Below are 17020 nucleotides of genomic sequence, written 5' to 3' on the forward strand. Positions count from 1 at the left end.
GTTGGCAGCTTGCAGATCTTTAAGAAATGGCATCTTGGTTTTGTCATTTTAATGGCTCGTCATGTGGGTTTTTGCTGTGTCATCATGTTGATATTTATAAGCTGTTTTGGGGGGGTTTGGTGCTGACTGACCTCTACAGCATCTTTTTTTTTTACTTCTGGCTAGAAATGTGGCCTGAGCTCCATTTACATACCTTGTGGGAACCCATTGTGTTCCTTCTCACCACATCGTGCGCTGCTGACGCCATGTGGCGATAGCATCGAAGCGGCGTCGCTGAAGTGGACAATCTCGTGCCCACAGCGGCGCTGCCTGAGGATGACGAGGCTAGAAAAGGGACGGAGAGACGACTGTTACGGCTCTCGTCGGCGTGGGACGAATGACAGCGGCTGCCTGGCTTCTTGAGCGCGGGGCTCTGATTGCCGCCGCTAGCCAGTGACCTGCCTGGAGCCGCGGACCCCTATGGAAGATGACTGCCCGGCTTCTGGACCGCGGGGCTTGGGTCGCCGCCGCAAGCCAGTGACCTTCCTGGAGCCCCTGGATGCGGCTGTGCCTCGTCGAAACCAACCATGTCACTTGTCCGGAACCACGGCTTCCCATTGATGACGTTTGCACGCCTCCAGACCGTCGGAAAGCCGACCCAGGGTGACGTTTGCGCACTGCCCGCCGACTGCCCGGACATTGACGTGAGGCTTGCCTCGTAAATATTGTTGGGTTAATACACAGTTAACCTAGAGCGTGTGTCTGTCCACCCGAGGAAGGGGCGTTAAAGAACCGCCCACAACCTAAATACAGTAATCCCTTGTTATAACGAAATCACTTTTTTCTAATTATCGCTTTTATTGAAGTTGAACGTGGTCCCGACCAAAATGCACACATTTTTAACTGGATTATTCTAAGTGCATTGGTGACCGACCACAATTATTACGAAAGCCGCAGCATCGGAAGCATGCGAGCCTACATGGAGGCATACGGGGACCCTTGCGTTCCCTCCGCCTTCTCTACTGAGGCAAACGGCAAACTGGGAAGACGGAGTAAATGGGTGACGGAGGGCAGAGCACGCAGAGCTGGCAGAGCGGGCAGAGCGCAGCTTCCGATGCCAATGCGCCGAAGTGGGGATGGGGGCAGAAAGCAGCGTCAACGTTCCGACGCTACCTACGGCACCCTCGGCTGACGCTGCCCGACTCCTGTTGGAATCGGGTCAAGGGAGCGATGGAGCCTGGAGGAGATCATTCCTTCAAAAGTCCCAGACGCGAGCGCCTGCAGCGTGCTACACTCAAACGTGCATCGTATTGGAGATTGGGAATGTTTACCAAAAGACGCTTGATGTTGAGAAAAAGTGGCCGGCCCAAGTCCGAAATCGGCAAAGAATTCAACATTTTGGCATCGGCTGTTCGACACTGTCCACCATTTTGCAGAACAAGCAAGATGTATTGAACTAGTTCGAGAAGTTTTTCATGCAGGAGAAAGCGCGCCCGCAACCCAAAGATGAAAGATCGCCAACTACTTTGCACACGTCGGATTTCTCCTTGTGAGCATGCCTGCCAAGCCGGCGCACAGTTTCCATAGCTGCAACCATCTCTACAGGAGTGTGTGAAAACAACATGTTGGCAAAGCCACCGAGGACGACTCTAGTTCGTCCTCGGTGGCTTGTCGATGTGGACCCCATTGTTGCTCCTGTCACATATGCTGCGATCGTAGACCTTGCATGCGGCCAGGGTAGACACGAAGCGGCGTTGGAGAGGCACCTTGGGAAACGTTGACGACTGCAGAGATGCGAAACATCCTACGGCTGCTTCGAAGTGGAGTGCAGCGGCGGTGACAGTGTTCTTACAATGCCTGGAGCAGTTCGAGGAGAACTGATGCCTGGATGAAATTATCTGCAAACCCCACTTAATTATTCTTTTACTTGGTAAAGCTACTGCGAGATGTTCATAAAAAAGGTTTGTTCGATTTATTACACGGTCGGAGTGCTCCGCGGTGTTCCCGTCCATATAGAAGGCTGCTGGCACTGTTTTTTTGGCTCTATCTTTTTTTATCGAATTACCGCTTATATAAAATTTTTTTGCCGTCCTTTCGACTTTATGACGAGGGATCACTTTATATTATTGAGCTAGCGTCTTATCAGACATTATGCATCTGGGAGCAGACAAACATTAGTTATTCTTTTGTATCTTTATCTTTCCATTGAAAATTGTGAATGGCTTTGCACTAGGGATTATGACCTTAATTGTAAGGTCATAATTATAATCATCTCCACTAGACTGACTAGCCTTTTTGTTTATATATAAAATTACACATAATTCCTCATTTTTTGTGTGTGGCCCGTACAGGTTGGCCGAGCAACAGCATCATCGAAACAAGGTTGACGCCTTCCGCAACCGGAAAAGATTGCCGCTTCCAAACGGTGTTCTTCCAACTGAGTCAGACCGTCTGATGCATCGCTCTGTGGATTCCGAAGAGTAAGTGGTTCTCTTTTTATTTGTTTTTTCTTTATTTATTCATTGTTTCTTTACCGTATTTGCACGAACATAACGCGACCACTAATATAACGCAACAGCAAGTTTTGAAGCCCCTAAAAAGAAAAAAAAATTATCACTATCATGACACAAACGTAAAGTTACAGCACTCTGTAGTAAATACTCGTCGCCAAAATTTTGAATAAAAGAAAAGCGGTCACCCGAGAGAATAAAAGGGATCCGATACGGTCGGTGGCTGAAGCATACTCTCTTTATTCAATGGTGAACAACATGGAGGTCGAGCGCCACGGGGACGCGACCCTGACAACACGGGCGCAATGGTGGACAGTGGCGCCATCTAAATAGTGTGTATAGAACTTGCGAAAAATTTAAATACAACACACTCGAGGGCATAGGAGAAGTGAAGAGGGGACGAGAATCGGGAAAATATGGTGTATATTAGGACTGTGCTCATCGTCTCTGCTCAGCTCCTTGTCACTGTCGAGTTCACAACTTTGGAGATATACTTGTCTCACAGTTTCTTTTTCTTTGGTTTGAGCTCCTTGTCCGCAGGCTATTTCTCCTCAACCACGGTGGACCGTGTCAAGTCATCTAGCTTGCAAAGCGCACGAAGCAGAAGCACCATCGCACAAATGCCCGAACACTTTCAGAAACTAAAAAATGCCTGACAGAACAGAGACTGCTGGAAGCAATACGTGATCATCGTTCTCGCCGTTGTTAGGGTCTCTCTGTATAAACACACACCTCCTGTTTAGTGATTGCGGTAAACATGGCATACGGTCTTTGCTTGGCTTGTGTCTTGGCTCAAACTGGCCGGTGTCCCTCATTCCCGTGCGGCGCGTCATGTTTTTTCTTGCGGCCGCTTGCGTTGTGCGAACATAAAAACTACAGAGAAGGCTTATTCCTCTCTTTACGAGGCGTAACTACAAAGTCAGTGACAGGTTAAGGGTAAAGTGGAAGCTTCTTCCAGCTCTTTCCACTTTGGCAGAGCGAATGCTGGAGAAGAGGCAACCTCCTATCCAGCGTTCCTTTTGCTAAAGTGGAAAGAGGAGGGTGGAGCTTCCACTTTACTCTTAATTTCTCACCGACTATGATAACTTTCTTCCCCACGCCCCAGTTTCTTTTCGCACCTAATCCCCTACGTTCAGTCGGAGGTATAGCTTTCTCGCGACTCAAGCGCCTCGTGGCCGTGCTCGATTCCGAATCATAACGCGAGGCATGTTTTGGAGCACGGCATTTTGAAAATCATCTCGCGTTATATTTGGGCACATACAATACCGGTTGTAGGCTTGCATTAGCATGGTTTTGGATGTAGCCTTTGCTGTGCGGCACTGCATTGGAATGCTTTGCCATGCTGAAATCAAGATCGTCTGGCATTATCCTGCTTTTAATGGACGTATTATTAACATTAGTCAATTGAATATTAGTAGAACTGTAAAAATTAATCCTTAAAATGTAGATTAAGCTTGTTAAAGGAGAGATATAAACCTAAATTTTAAATATAAAAAAAAAAAAAATCAGTTTTCATCTTTGAAATTTTTGGTTTCAGAAACTAATTACACATTCTTACACCAAATGTGATAACCGTGTCCCAAATAGTTATGTTGATATGAAATATTTTCAACACATTGTGAGGAAGTAACAAGGTAAAGGAGTTCAACTCTTTGCGGCAAAACAGATGCACCCAACCTGTCGTCTGCTTTCTTTCTCCGCTCTTCTGTCGCTTTCTTTTGCTCAGTGTTCTGCTCTGGTCTTTACTCCTGCCCCGAAATTATTATAATAACTGGATGTGGTTGCAGGAGCAGTGGCGGGGTCCTCGAGGACTCTGAGAACGAGAGCCTGGCCTCGGAAGGCGGCCCCGCATCCCCGCCGACCTCCCCCGGACGGAGCGGGTCCGTGTCCGTCCCCGGGAGGGCACCCCACACCGGGGGCTCCACTTTCCGGGACCAGAAGAACCTCATCCACATGCTGAGCACCAGCGAGGCCAGCAACCTGCCGCTCAGGGGAAAGGGCTCCCAGAAGGTACGCCCCCTCCTTCGTCCGTTTCGTTGCGACGCCCGGAATGCCGCTCTGACCGGCGTTTGCCGCCTCCTCGTTTGCGTTCCCTCGATTTCCGCTTGTCGTGACTTTTCTTTTCACCGTGACTTTTCTCTTTGTCGTGGCTTTGCAAATTTGTTTAGTGGGCGCTGACTAAACAGTGAAGTTTAGATGAAGTGGGTTTAGTAGCGTGGCCGCCCCCGTGCGGCATTGATGGCAAGACCGCTCGTTCCACATCCAGGTGCCCGTGCGGAAGTGTCTCTCGGAGATTGCCCCTGACAACAGCTTCAACAAGCAGGGCCAGGAGAAGAGAAGGGTGCGTCATAGTTTGCTCATTACAACTTCCCCACTTGCTGTTTGCGAGCCACAGCTCCCCGATCCAAGTTTTTAATTGTTTGTATGTTTTATGTTTTATTTGTAGGTCGCTCTGCATCTATAAGTTTCGACTTTTAACATCCCAGTGTTGCTTCCGGAATGGAGCTGTCCGTCCCTAACCACCTTTCTAACTCCCTGAAGTGTTGCTTCCGTGTTGTAACTTCCGGTTTCCCATCCGTTACCCGATATCACAATTTCTGGGTTCTGTCTTCTACTGCCGCCTTGCCCAGCTGTTATGCCTACTTTTGGTGGCATTCATCTTATAGAGAAAACGAAAGCAAAACACAAGAAGGGGACAAAGACAGACACATTCAGTGCTCTTGAAAATTAACGTCCTCACTCTGTTACCGAGAAATGTATTTATTGCTGGCTGCTCAATGCTAAATTTGTCATTGCAGAAGATGGAATGTCTTCTCCAGGCTGGGTTGTGATCAGAGAATTAATAACTTCATTTAGTTTGACAGTTAGGTACAGGAATAGTGCAAAAAGTGCCAAAAATGAACCATCTCGGGGCATCGTCAAGTTTGGGAAGCACTGTGCCCTGCCTTTTAAAGCGGCAGCTTTGTAGGGCCAGCAAACCTCGGGAGCCGCGGAAGCACTAAATGTGTAGGTCGGTCAGTCTGTCACCGCCACACGATCTGGAAAAATACGGCAACCATTGCCAGGAACCAAACACTGGTCACCAGCGTGGAGGCCGAGTGCGCCGCTGACTGAACTATGTACCCAGCATGCAGGAACGGGAGGAGCAGGAGCAGGTGGAGCGAGGAAGTGTGCGGAGTGGAGGGGGGTGGAAAGGGCAAAAAAAGAGAGTGGCAGAAACAGGTGGTGTAAAAAAGAACACGTTAATTGAGGAGGAGTGGAAAGGGCAGGAAAGTGAACTTCCCCTCTTTGTAACCCAGAAAACGCAGTGCAAAGGCGTCATATCCGGATGGTGCTGAAGGGAAGCGCGTGCAGCGTCACAAAGAGGGGTGGGGGTGTGACATAATCTGTTTCTATACAAAACCCTGCCGCCCCAGGCACTTGGAGAGTAAGGGTCATCCTGCCTTAGGCACCACCTGAACTAAGAACACCACCCATCTTAGAAAGCTACCGCATACGCGTTTGACAGAATGATCAAACATGCAGCCAATTTTATATTTTGTATTAGTTTTCTTAATAGGTACGCCAATGTGACGGTCGAATATATCTGTCTTCCGACCGTGTGTCCGTTTCAGACCCCGTCTGGGTCCGGCCAGACAAACAACGGTACTCCCAGCAACCACAACACTCAGGAGGATGGGGCCTCGGGGGCCCTGAAGGAGGAACTGAAGGGGCCCCTGCACAAGGCACGCAAGCACTTCAAGACCTTTATAGGGAGCAAGAAAGACAAGAAGGAGAATCGAGACGACACTGACGAGTCGGGGGGAGAGGACGCCCTGTCCCCAAGGGCCGAAGGTGGGTGACCCCCCCCCCCCCTTTTTATGTTTCTTCCTGCAAGGACAAATCAATCGGTCATTCAGTGGAAGGGGCTGTGGAACCATTTGGTTACTTCAGCTAAAAACTTAATAAGCGTTTCTCGATCGCATCCGATGTACTCGGAGATGCGCAGCATGTGTTGCGAATGAGCTGGGCCCGTGCTGCGTACATTAGCACTGCGTCAGGTTACAAGGTTGCAGGACTCTCCGACATTGCACGGTGTCGCCTCACATCGGACGTCGAGGTCGTATAAGCTAGAGTCTTCGAACGTTCCCTGTGCTGACAAAGCTGCTAGGGACGCCCACGAAGCTGATAATACCTGTGCAATTCCTCTGTCAAGGACAGATGCAAATGATATAGTTCGAAAAATTGGGAGAGAGATATCATCCAGACTATGGACAGATCCATGCTACTATTATGCGCACTTGAAACATTGACCCGGAATTAAAGTTCCGAATGCCGGGAAATATAAAACGACGAACAGAAACTGTGCTGCATCGAATACGCTTGAATGTGGCTTTTACTAGAAAATATCCTCATATGATCGGCCAAGTAGATTCACCGCATTGTACAGCATGCTCAACAACGCACGACATTAAACATGTACTCTGCCATTGTTCACTATATAGTTCCCAAAGGAAAATACTAAAACAATCCTTGAAGATACATGATCAGGACATTGAGCTCAGCCATATATTAGGACCCTGGACTTCAGTAGCAAAAGAATCCAAAGAAACCAACGCTTTACTCCGGTTCTTAAAGGACACCCGCCTGGACCAAGAGCTGTGAACTGACATCACTCTTTTTAATTTACGTGTGGCTATTTATTTTTCGCCAATCTTTGAGTGCGTATATATGTGTTTGAGTATATGTTTGTGGGATGTGTATGGGGGAGGGGGGATACGAGTGTATATGTGATCTCACTCTTTCTTTACTTCTCTATTCTGTCTGCTGTCTCTCTGCTCTCTTCCTTTTCACGCAAAGTAGCAAACCAGCACTCACAAGCAGGTTGACCTCTTTGCTTTCCTGTAAATAAACAAACTTCCTCTCTCTCATTCCCAGAGTACCGAAACTCTCAGGCTTGAGGCGCCAAGATGGCTGCTAAATTTTTTTCTTTAGTGTGGTCATTATGAGCTCTTAGAAGACATGCTTTTGCATAGACACAGAAGGAAAAAAGCTCTTTTTGTAGGAAATTTTATTGAAGATTAGTACAGAACTACAGGAGGCATCATGTTTTCATAAAATTTTAGTTTATAGGGTTTTGTGGCACAGTTAATGTTGTTTTTATACAACCGTGGTGACCTCGGGTAGTGTGCCCCGACCTGGGTGCATCCTAACTTCGGTGATTAGTCGCGGCGCGTCCGCTTGGGGGACGAGGGTTGGCCGCCCTGAAACCCCTTCTATTGTCTACGTTTTGACACCAAAACGGCCAATCAAAGCCAAAATTAAACAGTAAGAGCGGATGCTATTGAGTGCGATACTCTGGCAACATACAGTGACTCTAGTATAAACGACGTACCCCCTAGGGGCTATATTGCTCATACCACCTTGACCCTTGTGTCGATTGAGCGTAACGGAGTACTTTTCTCACGAAACTCGGCCCCGTGACACATTCTGCGTTAAAACCGCTTGAAATAAATCTTTAATTTTCATGACCTACGAAATGTGTGTACAAGAGTCGTAGGAAAAAAAAAATGGCAGAAAAAGTGAGAACAAGTGGTCATGTGACCCGGTCACGACCACACGCTGCGAATTTTCATCGTAGTTACACACTGGCACATATCGGGAGCCACAGTGCACGCGGCGCGTGCTGCAAACATTGCTAGAGTTGGGGTGTTCCAGTCCCCGCAGCGATTGGACCCGAGCCTGTACGTCCGTTGGGGCAGAGGTTTTCAAACTTTTTGGTCTCGCGGAACCCCAGGAAGCCTCAAAAACTGCCGTGGATGCCCCGCCCCCCCCCCTCCCCTCCCCTCCCCTCCCCCCCTCTCCATATTTGCCGACCGAGAAGCAGCAGATGCACTTTTGTAGCAATTTTGCTTGTGTTGCTTCCCATATATCCCCACCATATCAATCGCGATATCAGTACAAAGTGAGATGAAGGCGCTTTGCATGGTCCTGCCGCGCAGCCTGCGGCATTGGGGGGGTTGCAATTTGGGTGTTCGCGGAACCCACGAGACCAGCTCATGGAACCCCTGTGGTCCCCGGAACCCAGTCTGAGAACCCCTGCGTTGGGGTATCAGTCGCGGAAAGCTTGTGCGAGGCTCCAAATGCTTGTGTCATGCAAGTTATTTTTGTTAATTTTTTCTGGCTGCTTTAGCTACTAACACGAGCTTGTGAAAATGACGCCGAATTCTGCGCTCTTTTTTTTTTTTGCGGATGCAGGGCTGTGCACCGAGCCAATGCCGGGCGAGAAAAGGTTTGCAGCGCACACCATCAAGAGCGTGAGCATGCGCTACAAGGGGGAGCTGTGCGCAGTGTGCGAGAACAACATGTCGCTCTTCATCAACCAGGGTAGCAAGTGCACACGTGAGTTTGTCGACGCCGTAGTTCCTGGACTATAGTCCGTGACCGGCATATAGTCTGGAGGGGCGAATTTCGGTCGAAAAGGAAAAGGTTTTCTAGAATATTCCATTCCTGGTGCCCAGTCCGCACGTAAAGCATTCCCGCAAATCGTCATTGACTTGCTCCACGATTCAGAAATTTGTTACGTCTCGTCATAACAAACAATTTAGAAAAGACCAGTACTCTTATAGTATGCACCGTGCAAACTTTCAACTTTTAGTTGTGTACAGTAATTTCTCGGTAACTCGAACTCGGCCATCTTGAAATGTTGACATAGGAACAATGCATTTACTCCTCACTGATCTCAAAAAATTTTCAGGACCTACCTCTGTTATCTCAAAATCTTAAAAACCAACATTACTAAAAAAAAAAAAAAAATCGGGCAGGGCACAGCAAACAGTGAATAGGTGGCCTAGACATTGGTTGACTAAGAAAAAGCAATCTAAAAACAAACTCACAAGAAAAAAAAAAGAAAAAAATTGTGCAATTATCTGAGCAAAGCAAAAAAAAACAAAAAAACTACCTTGTCATGAGTGCAGCAAAGCGGCAGTGCCTCAAGGAAACTTGTTGTCTTGTACTCTTTCTCCCCTGATACTTGGAGGTCGGTGTGTTTCTTGTGTTCCTCTCGTTATGTTCCACTCTCTGTCTTTTTCTTTCATTTTTTTTTTGTTAAGAATTCTTCCAGTTCGTTTTTTTTTAGTTCTTGCTTTTTGGTTTTGTTTCATCTCATAATGTTGCTTGTTGAAAATTTTGTTGCGATGTTTTGTTCTCCCCACTGACCCAGCTGGCCTGCTGTGCCCTGTGGGTGTCAAGTCAATTAATGCAATTGTTAGGAGGGTTCCATTCTCACAATGTGAAATCTAGATCGGTGCAAGAAAAATTGGGTACCTAGCTTATCTCGAAACTCAGCTTATCTGAAAATATTTTTTCTAGCTTTTATGATTTCGAGCCAACGAGGTTTTACTGTATAGTCCGTAGGCTATATAGTCTGGAATGTGCAGTACTCCCAAACATTTTTGGGTTTCATTCTTCATCAAAAAGATAAATCCTCTCTTTTCCCTGGCTAGGCACTAACTCTATTTGTAGCTTTGAAGTATGAGGCATTTTATGAGCTCAAAACTGCATTATTGCACATGTGCATATCTACAACAGACCATTGCTTTGAGCCATGCAATGCTAAGTGAGAGAAGTATGGCTTGCGTTACACTGTGGTCACAAGACGTTTACACCGTATTCACTCGAATATAAGTTGACGGCAAATATAAGAATCGAAAAAATATTATTCAAATATAGGTCATACTTTTTTTTTTTTTTTTAAGAATGCGGGCAAGTTTGGGCAAGTGAAACAAACAAATTTTTATTTATGGCACTCTCGGCTAAATTACAGTGCGATACCAAAAACTTCGTTATTGTCAAAACTTCCGGACATGTCGTCGTTGTCGTAAGTTTTGCTAGCTTCGTTGACAATACTTGCAACAATACCTCTCGCTGACGCTGTTGCAATATGGTGGCAACGAGAAACGGGAAGGGAGCAAACAAGGTGTGTGGCGTTGCGTGGCACGGCCACGGCGGGCCGCCAAGTGCCGATGTTTTGGATGTGATTGTGCATCGAAAGCTTTCAGAAATGATAAGCAGCATGACGCTACGTCTACTCCGGCTCAATGGCTGGACGGCTCACTGTGCTCAGTAGGGTCGCTAAATTTGGTCGCAAATATAGGTAGAAATTTTTCAGTCGGTATTATAGGTTGACCCTTCTTTTTCGACAACATTTACAGGGAAAAAAAAGATAGGCTTATATTCAAATGAATACGATACCTCTTTTTGTTTTTTACGTGCTGGACTGTCTTTCGTGTATTAACACGTGTAGCATGGGATTTCGGGTTTGGCGTCACGAACGTGAAATGATTTTATGGCGATAGCTGTCTTAGTGATTTCCCGTCTGCATTCTCGGCGTCAGCATTACCGGGCAGGAAACTTCATTTTGCGTGCACCTGTGCGTGCACCGCCCCATGACGCCGGGAAAGGCACGCATACCTAGCCCTTGCTAGGCAACAGTGTCTTCTATGGTTGGCATGAGACGCTGCTATGGATTTTTCACCATAGAGCTCGATTGGCACATACTGTCGGACGTAGATCATCCCACCACTCGTAACGGTACTACCTGCCTCGATTTAGTCTTAGTAGGGGACGCATACTCTGTGTTCCCTTTCCCACATACTTTAGCGACCGTAGGGCCATGTTGGGTGTGATAGAGTAAATAAAGAGTGGATGTACATGAAAGAGGCACGCCGGCGAAAACTACGCTTGGCAACGTCCGCAGTTATTCGTTTGCACGCCAACAAAAAGCCGTTCTTGTCTTTCCGATTTTTGTGCCCGCGTCTCGCTCTAACTGCCGCACGCTCGTCTCTTTGCACGTCGTTCGCTCCCAGGCTGCAAGCTGCTCTTCCACCCCAAGTGTGCGCACTTCGCCGACAAGCTCCCCTGCAGGAGCAATAGCCTCGGGAGCGAGCCCACCCCTCCGAGCCGCTCTCACAAGCAGGGCAGGGGCTCCTGCGGCTCCGTGGAAGGCGTCCCGTCGCACCCCCAGGGTGTCCACTCGCACCCCCAGGGCGTCCAGTCACACCCTGCACCGGCCCAGTCGCAGCAGCAGCACGGGGGGTCCTGGAACGTGACCCGGACGGCGGAGTTCAAGGACCCCGGCGACGTCCTCATCACCGACGTGTCTGAGCTCAAGAATCTCGACTCGTTCCTTGTCAAGAAGGTGGGTTTGCACTACTTGAGAGACTGGCGTGGAGCAGGAGCTTGTAAGGCCAAATCGCCAAGTTGATTGGCAGCCCGTGCTAATTTTTTATATGGTTTGGGTGGTTTGTGATGGGCATTGAATGTGTCTGGCGTGCCCATTTTTGATAAGGATGAGCGTCGTACCGGTAAATGTTTGTGGGATCACTATTGGCTGTTGCACATTAAACACTCCAGGCTAGTGGTTGGCGGGCTCTTTCATGTTGCCACGAGTGGCCAATAAAGCTAGATTAGCGAACGAGCAGTCCCACTCCGTTGGCCGAGTTTCTTTCCTATGGCGTGAATCGGTGTTGTCATGTCTAAAAGGCTGTCTAAGCCTGTTGTGTCTAGTTTGCTTCTTTTCATTTTTTCTTTTTGTTTTCGAGGCACATTGTCTGAGGTTTGTAGGCTTACTATTTGTATAGTGCTGAAGGCAACCCTTTTGAATTGCCTACGAGACATTTGTAGATGTCTAAATTTTTACTGACTCGTGGCAAAAATCATTAACCAGCACAGAGCAAATGTTTGTGGCTCACAATATTTTTTTTTTGGTGGACACAGATATATTGCCCGTGGAGGTCCACCCCCACCTATCTCTCCATCGGTCATGCGTGATAATGATGAACAGCTTAGAATATTTGAAATGTAATGAGCCATCTGAACGAATCCATAAAACATAATTTTTATGATCACCGAAAATGCATAAATTTAAAGAAAAATTCACTGCTTACCCACGGAAATTAAAACAACCGAAGTTGCTTCCAATGTCTCCGATGTTAAGCATTCCTCTGCCGTGCTTCTTTGGCTTCATTTCGACTGCTTGGTTTTCTTGGCAAATGTGCAACTTTCTGGTGAAAAATAATTTTGTCTCATTAAGCAGGGGGCTTTGCAAAATGAAATGAGAGGGGTCATGTTGGCACTTTTCCTGTGCAACAGGTGGGTCACCTATCCGGAACGGGCAAGAAACGAGATTCAACGGTGGACGTGGTTTTCAAGAAGGCACTCAAGAAATTCAAGTCAAACTTGATCAGTACATACTCTGCAGCCGCACAGGTGAGTCGGAGAGGGGTCGAGAAAGTCCCTCAACTTTTCCTTCTTTTTTTTCACTGTCCGGAGTTTCTTACGAAACCTGGGTAATTGAGGCGCTCGAACTACTGTATTGCAGCATGTCTCTGTGACATATCTACAGGGCCTTGAAAAAATTTGAACACTTTAGCTATCGATTGTTTTGCATAGAGTCTTTGACTCTTCCCTTTGTGAAGCATGCAGAAGCTATCAGTTTTTGTTTGCACATGCTAATTCGTGAAAAAAAAAAAAAAAAGAGGTGCGTTGACGACATTTATATTTGTTTTCTCTAAGAATGTCTTTCTTTCCTACAATTTATTAACAAGAAGGGTGTAGCAGACCATTCATTGAGTGTGTATAGCTCAGTGTTGAACATTAGATGCTACAGTATAGACCACTTACAACGTAACCGCTTATAGTGCAGGACCGGGTATAACGCGTTTTTTTAAACCACCGGTTCGCCTCGCATAGAACTCCATGTAATTACATACCGCTTAAAATGCAGGCGCGCGAAGGGAAATACCGGTTATAGTGCGGTTTCTGGCACAGCCCGCCGATCGCTCCGACGACCGGAGCAGCGAGCACGCTTCCCTGTGCGACACTAGATAGCGGCGCTGACGGCGCGAGCAAGCGTGGCAAGCCGGGCAAGCGGCACTCGCGGGGCAAGGAGGTTGCTCGAAGAAGGGGGGGAGGAGCGAAGAGAGAGGCTTCAGTTGCCATAGCGACGGAGGGACGCACGCACGTGTCGTTCACGTGCTCATGTCCCTCTGCTGCGTTCGAAACAACCGCAACGACAGACCAATCGTAGGTCGAGGAGAAGTGTTCGCGCGCGATGCATGCCGTTCGCTGGCCGGCTGCTTCTATCCGCAAACATGGCGTCGCGTTGGTTGTAATCGTCGTCGCAGACGGCAATCATCTCATCGTTCCGCGTAAAAGCGCTATCCTTGACTGTGAATTTTCGTTGTGTGTCGCTATAATAACCCAGCACGTACTAGAAGGGAAGATCCACCTACTCGTGCGGCGATGTTGTGGCGGCACTCTTAAGACAACAGACACGCCCGTGTCGTCGTGTTTGTTTACTTCGAGTACAGTGGTGATTTCTAAGCATTTGTGTCCTCGAACATCGCCCGGATTTCTTATTTGGCACATTTCATGCGTGTGCTCAAGTTCAAGGTATTACTGGCGCGTACCGTATGAAGGATGCGAATTTTCATGCGTTTTCATCGCCCGAGAAAAGTGATTAGGGTTAGCAATCCTGAACACTCGCAAAGTCCGCCCGCAACCCGCGACGCCGTTAAAAGGCTGCACCAGGCAAAAGTCGCTCATTTCTTTCAAAATGTGTGACACACTTGAGAGTGAACTGTACTAGTCTGGTGAAATAAAGACTTTCCTCAAACTAAGCTTTATTTTTTATCTAACATAAAATAAATTATTTTACAAAGGTAGGTTGTCTCATGGCATGTATTTTGGCCTGAAAAATTTATGTTTTGGTTATAACGCGGTACCGCTTATAGTGCGGATTTTCGCGACTCCCGCGACATACGTTATATGCGGTCTACACTGTATATGGTGGGTCATAGAAACCGAGAAAGAGCAAAATAAGACAAAGGGAAAGCCCCTTTAGCCAGCCAGTTCTTGCTTCACCAAATGCCTCACCAGAAGATCGCTATGGTCCCCTAATGGCAGTATCTCAAGGGGAGAGAAGGATGAAGTACAAAAACTGAAGAGGGACATAAAAGAGTGGTACAGATGATGCAGACTGTGTTGTCTGTATTGTCTTTTGTGTCTCATTTTCATTCTTGGAATACATCCACAGAGAAGGATGATATTTTTCTCCACTACCAATTTCCCTCTCATGGTTCCTTCAGCTACCCTATAAAATGGAACCTGGCTTCCTCCACATGGTCCCCTTAGCTGTCCTATGACATGAACCCTGGCCAGTATTTTATGGCCCCTTCAACTATATCATGAAACACAACCTGACTTCTATTTTATGGTCCCTTCAACTACTCCATGAACTGAACATGGCTTAAGTTTTGTGATTTTTTTCAGCTGTATTATGACACAATGCCTGGCTTCTATTTCAGAGTCTCTCCAGCTATACTATGAATCAGTACTTGGCTTCTGTTTTATGGTCCCCTCATCTACTCTATAAATCAAAACCTGACTTCTGTTTCATGGTCCCCTAATCTACTCCATGAATTGGAATGTGGCTTCAGTTTGATGATCTCTCCAGCTATCCTATGACATGACACCCAACTTCTTTCTCATGGTCCCTTCAGACATGCTGTAAATGGAACTCGACTTCAGTTTTATGGTTTGTTCATTTACATGTGAACCCTGCTTTAATTTCAAGGTCCCTTCAACTGTACCGTGAAACAGAATCTGTCTCCCTCTGCTTCACGTTCCCTTCGGCCCCTGCAGGACGGTCGCCTGCGCCTGCGCTACAAGGACCTGACGGACCACTTCCTGCAAGTGGTCCAGTCGGTCATTGGCCAAGAGTCCTCCCAGGAGACGTTCCCCATCACCATGGCAGTCAACGCCTTCCGGGGCTTCCTGGACGAGTTCCGCAATATGTACCAGTCGGAGAGCAAGCCCAAGAGCAAGGTGGGCACTCGCAAGTTCTCGGGGAGATGTCAAAGGCGTCTGTACCGCGTCCCGTGCATTATAAAACTGCGAAGATAAAAAGCGGACGCCACAGACTTTCAGACGAAAGAAAAAAGATTCTGATAGAAAGTGACGCTGATTTAGAAACCTCGAGTGCTTTTGTATCTTCCCTGCATTTGACGCAATTTCTAAGCTTGGTGGTTCTTTCTAAGGGGTATGTAGAACCTTTCTGTAACAACCATATTTTCTAAAAGCAAAATTTTGACGACACCCTGGGACCTACCATATTTATTTGAATTATAGATTGACTACAAACAATTGGTCAACCCGTATGCTAGACGACCCACTGAGAATAAAAAAAAATACTTGATACAGGGTGGGTTTTTAAAAAACCGAAAGGGGATTTGCACGAACATTTGTTTGATGGCGTGCCTCTGTTGCAGGTTTAGAAAAGCACTAGTCCCCCCCCCCAACAAAGCTTGCAAAAGCAGAGTATGGTCATAAACCTACAAAAAATACCACAATATTAGTTTTTTTTTTTTTATTTCTGGCTTCTCCCCTTCATCTCCCCTCCTCGCTTCTTTTTATTTGTGACATTTAATAATGGCATTCGTAAAACATGTTATTTAACGCAATTGGGAATGCACTCTCTTAAAATATTGAAAATCAGAGTCCGGAAATGATGTAGTCTCCTCTTTGGGTCGAAGCGGTTCGGAGGCGTGAAAGAAACTCGAGTTACAGGACGACTCAGTCTTTGACGTCACTGCACTGGTGCGGATCGCGCGGGAACTTCACATTCGGCTTTTGGAAATTGTTTTCTTATTTCACAAATGCTGAGTTTCCAAGCTTCGAAGTTTGAGGGTAATGTCCAGGCTTTGGTTTTAATTGTTTCAGCTAATAAAAGAGATATGATTTTGACTGTTTGTGAAAGGAGGAAGCTCTTCTTAACCTGCAACGGACCATAGTTTCCCAACTAGGACTCGCTTGTCAATCGTACTGGACACATCATTGTCTTACAGTGACGGAACCTTGTGTGTGTGACTTTTTGCCGGTTCTCCTTGTGGACATTTTTCTTAGATCATTCGTGTTACGTGTTAAACATTTTTTGTGGTTTTCTTTTTTTTTCTTGGCCGGCTGTGACGTGTAGCAGTTAATAGTGCACCTTGAAGTCTGTTGCTTTTCGTAGAACGGAGCACTCATATCCTTTCTGGTTGTATCTTCCTCACAGGGCAAGAAGAGGAAACGAAAAAAGAAGCCGTCGCAAATTATTGTGAGTGTGGACTGGAGCCTCGCAACACTCGAATATCTGGCTTCGTACCTGCTCAATTTTAAAAGTGGCCCTTTGAGGATTCTCCCCAATCCTCATTCGAGGGCCAGGGTTTTATTACCATCCTCGAGAGCCATACATTAGAATAACCTTCAAAGGTTGTTTTTAACATTCTAACACTGTTCAAGGATTGCCCATTGGTTCACATTGTTTATTGTTGAGCAACGTTCCAGCATTGCTCCAACACTGTTCAAATTAATCGAAAGAGCTATGAAGTGTGATCTAGACAGGCTGAGGAAGGCTCCGATAGGATAACAAAGACTGGCTTCAGTTTTCCAATGATCTTGTAAGTTTGCCTTTCTTTGTCCTTGTCCGTAGACCGTTTCCAATTACAACT

At 46.8% G+C, this 17020-nt stretch overlaps 1 protein-coding gene across 1 annotated transcript in view; it reads left to right on the forward strand.

Moving 5' to 3' along the window:
* Positions 1-17020, forward strand: part of LOC8037354 (unconventional myosin-IXAa) — a 74175-nt gene that overhangs the window by 38472 nt on the left and 18683 nt on the right. The window contains exons 25-33 of the mRNA XM_029989229.4: positions 2331-2459; positions 4277-4499; positions 4756-4830; positions 6104-6323; positions 8727-8870; positions 11336-11667; positions 12621-12737; positions 15174-15356; positions 16585-16626. Of these exons, the coding sequence (XP_029845089.2) occupies positions 2331-2459; positions 4277-4499; positions 4756-4830; positions 6104-6323; positions 8727-8870; positions 11336-11667; positions 12621-12737; positions 15174-15356; positions 16585-16626 (1465 nt within the window). The remainder of the gene's footprint in view (positions 1-2330; positions 2460-4276; positions 4500-4755; positions 4831-6103; positions 6324-8726; positions 8871-11335; positions 11668-12620; positions 12738-15173; positions 15357-16584; positions 16627-17020) is intronic.

The sequence above is a fragment of the Ixodes scapularis genome, unplaced genomic scaffold, assembly GCF_016920785.2.
Source record: "Ixodes scapularis isolate PalLabHiFi unplaced genomic scaffold, ASM1692078v2 PGA_scaffold11__112_contigs__length_91849675, whole genome shotgun sequence".
Lineage (NCBI taxonomy): Eukaryota > Metazoa > Arthropoda > Arachnida > Ixodida > Ixodidae > Ixodes > Ixodes scapularis.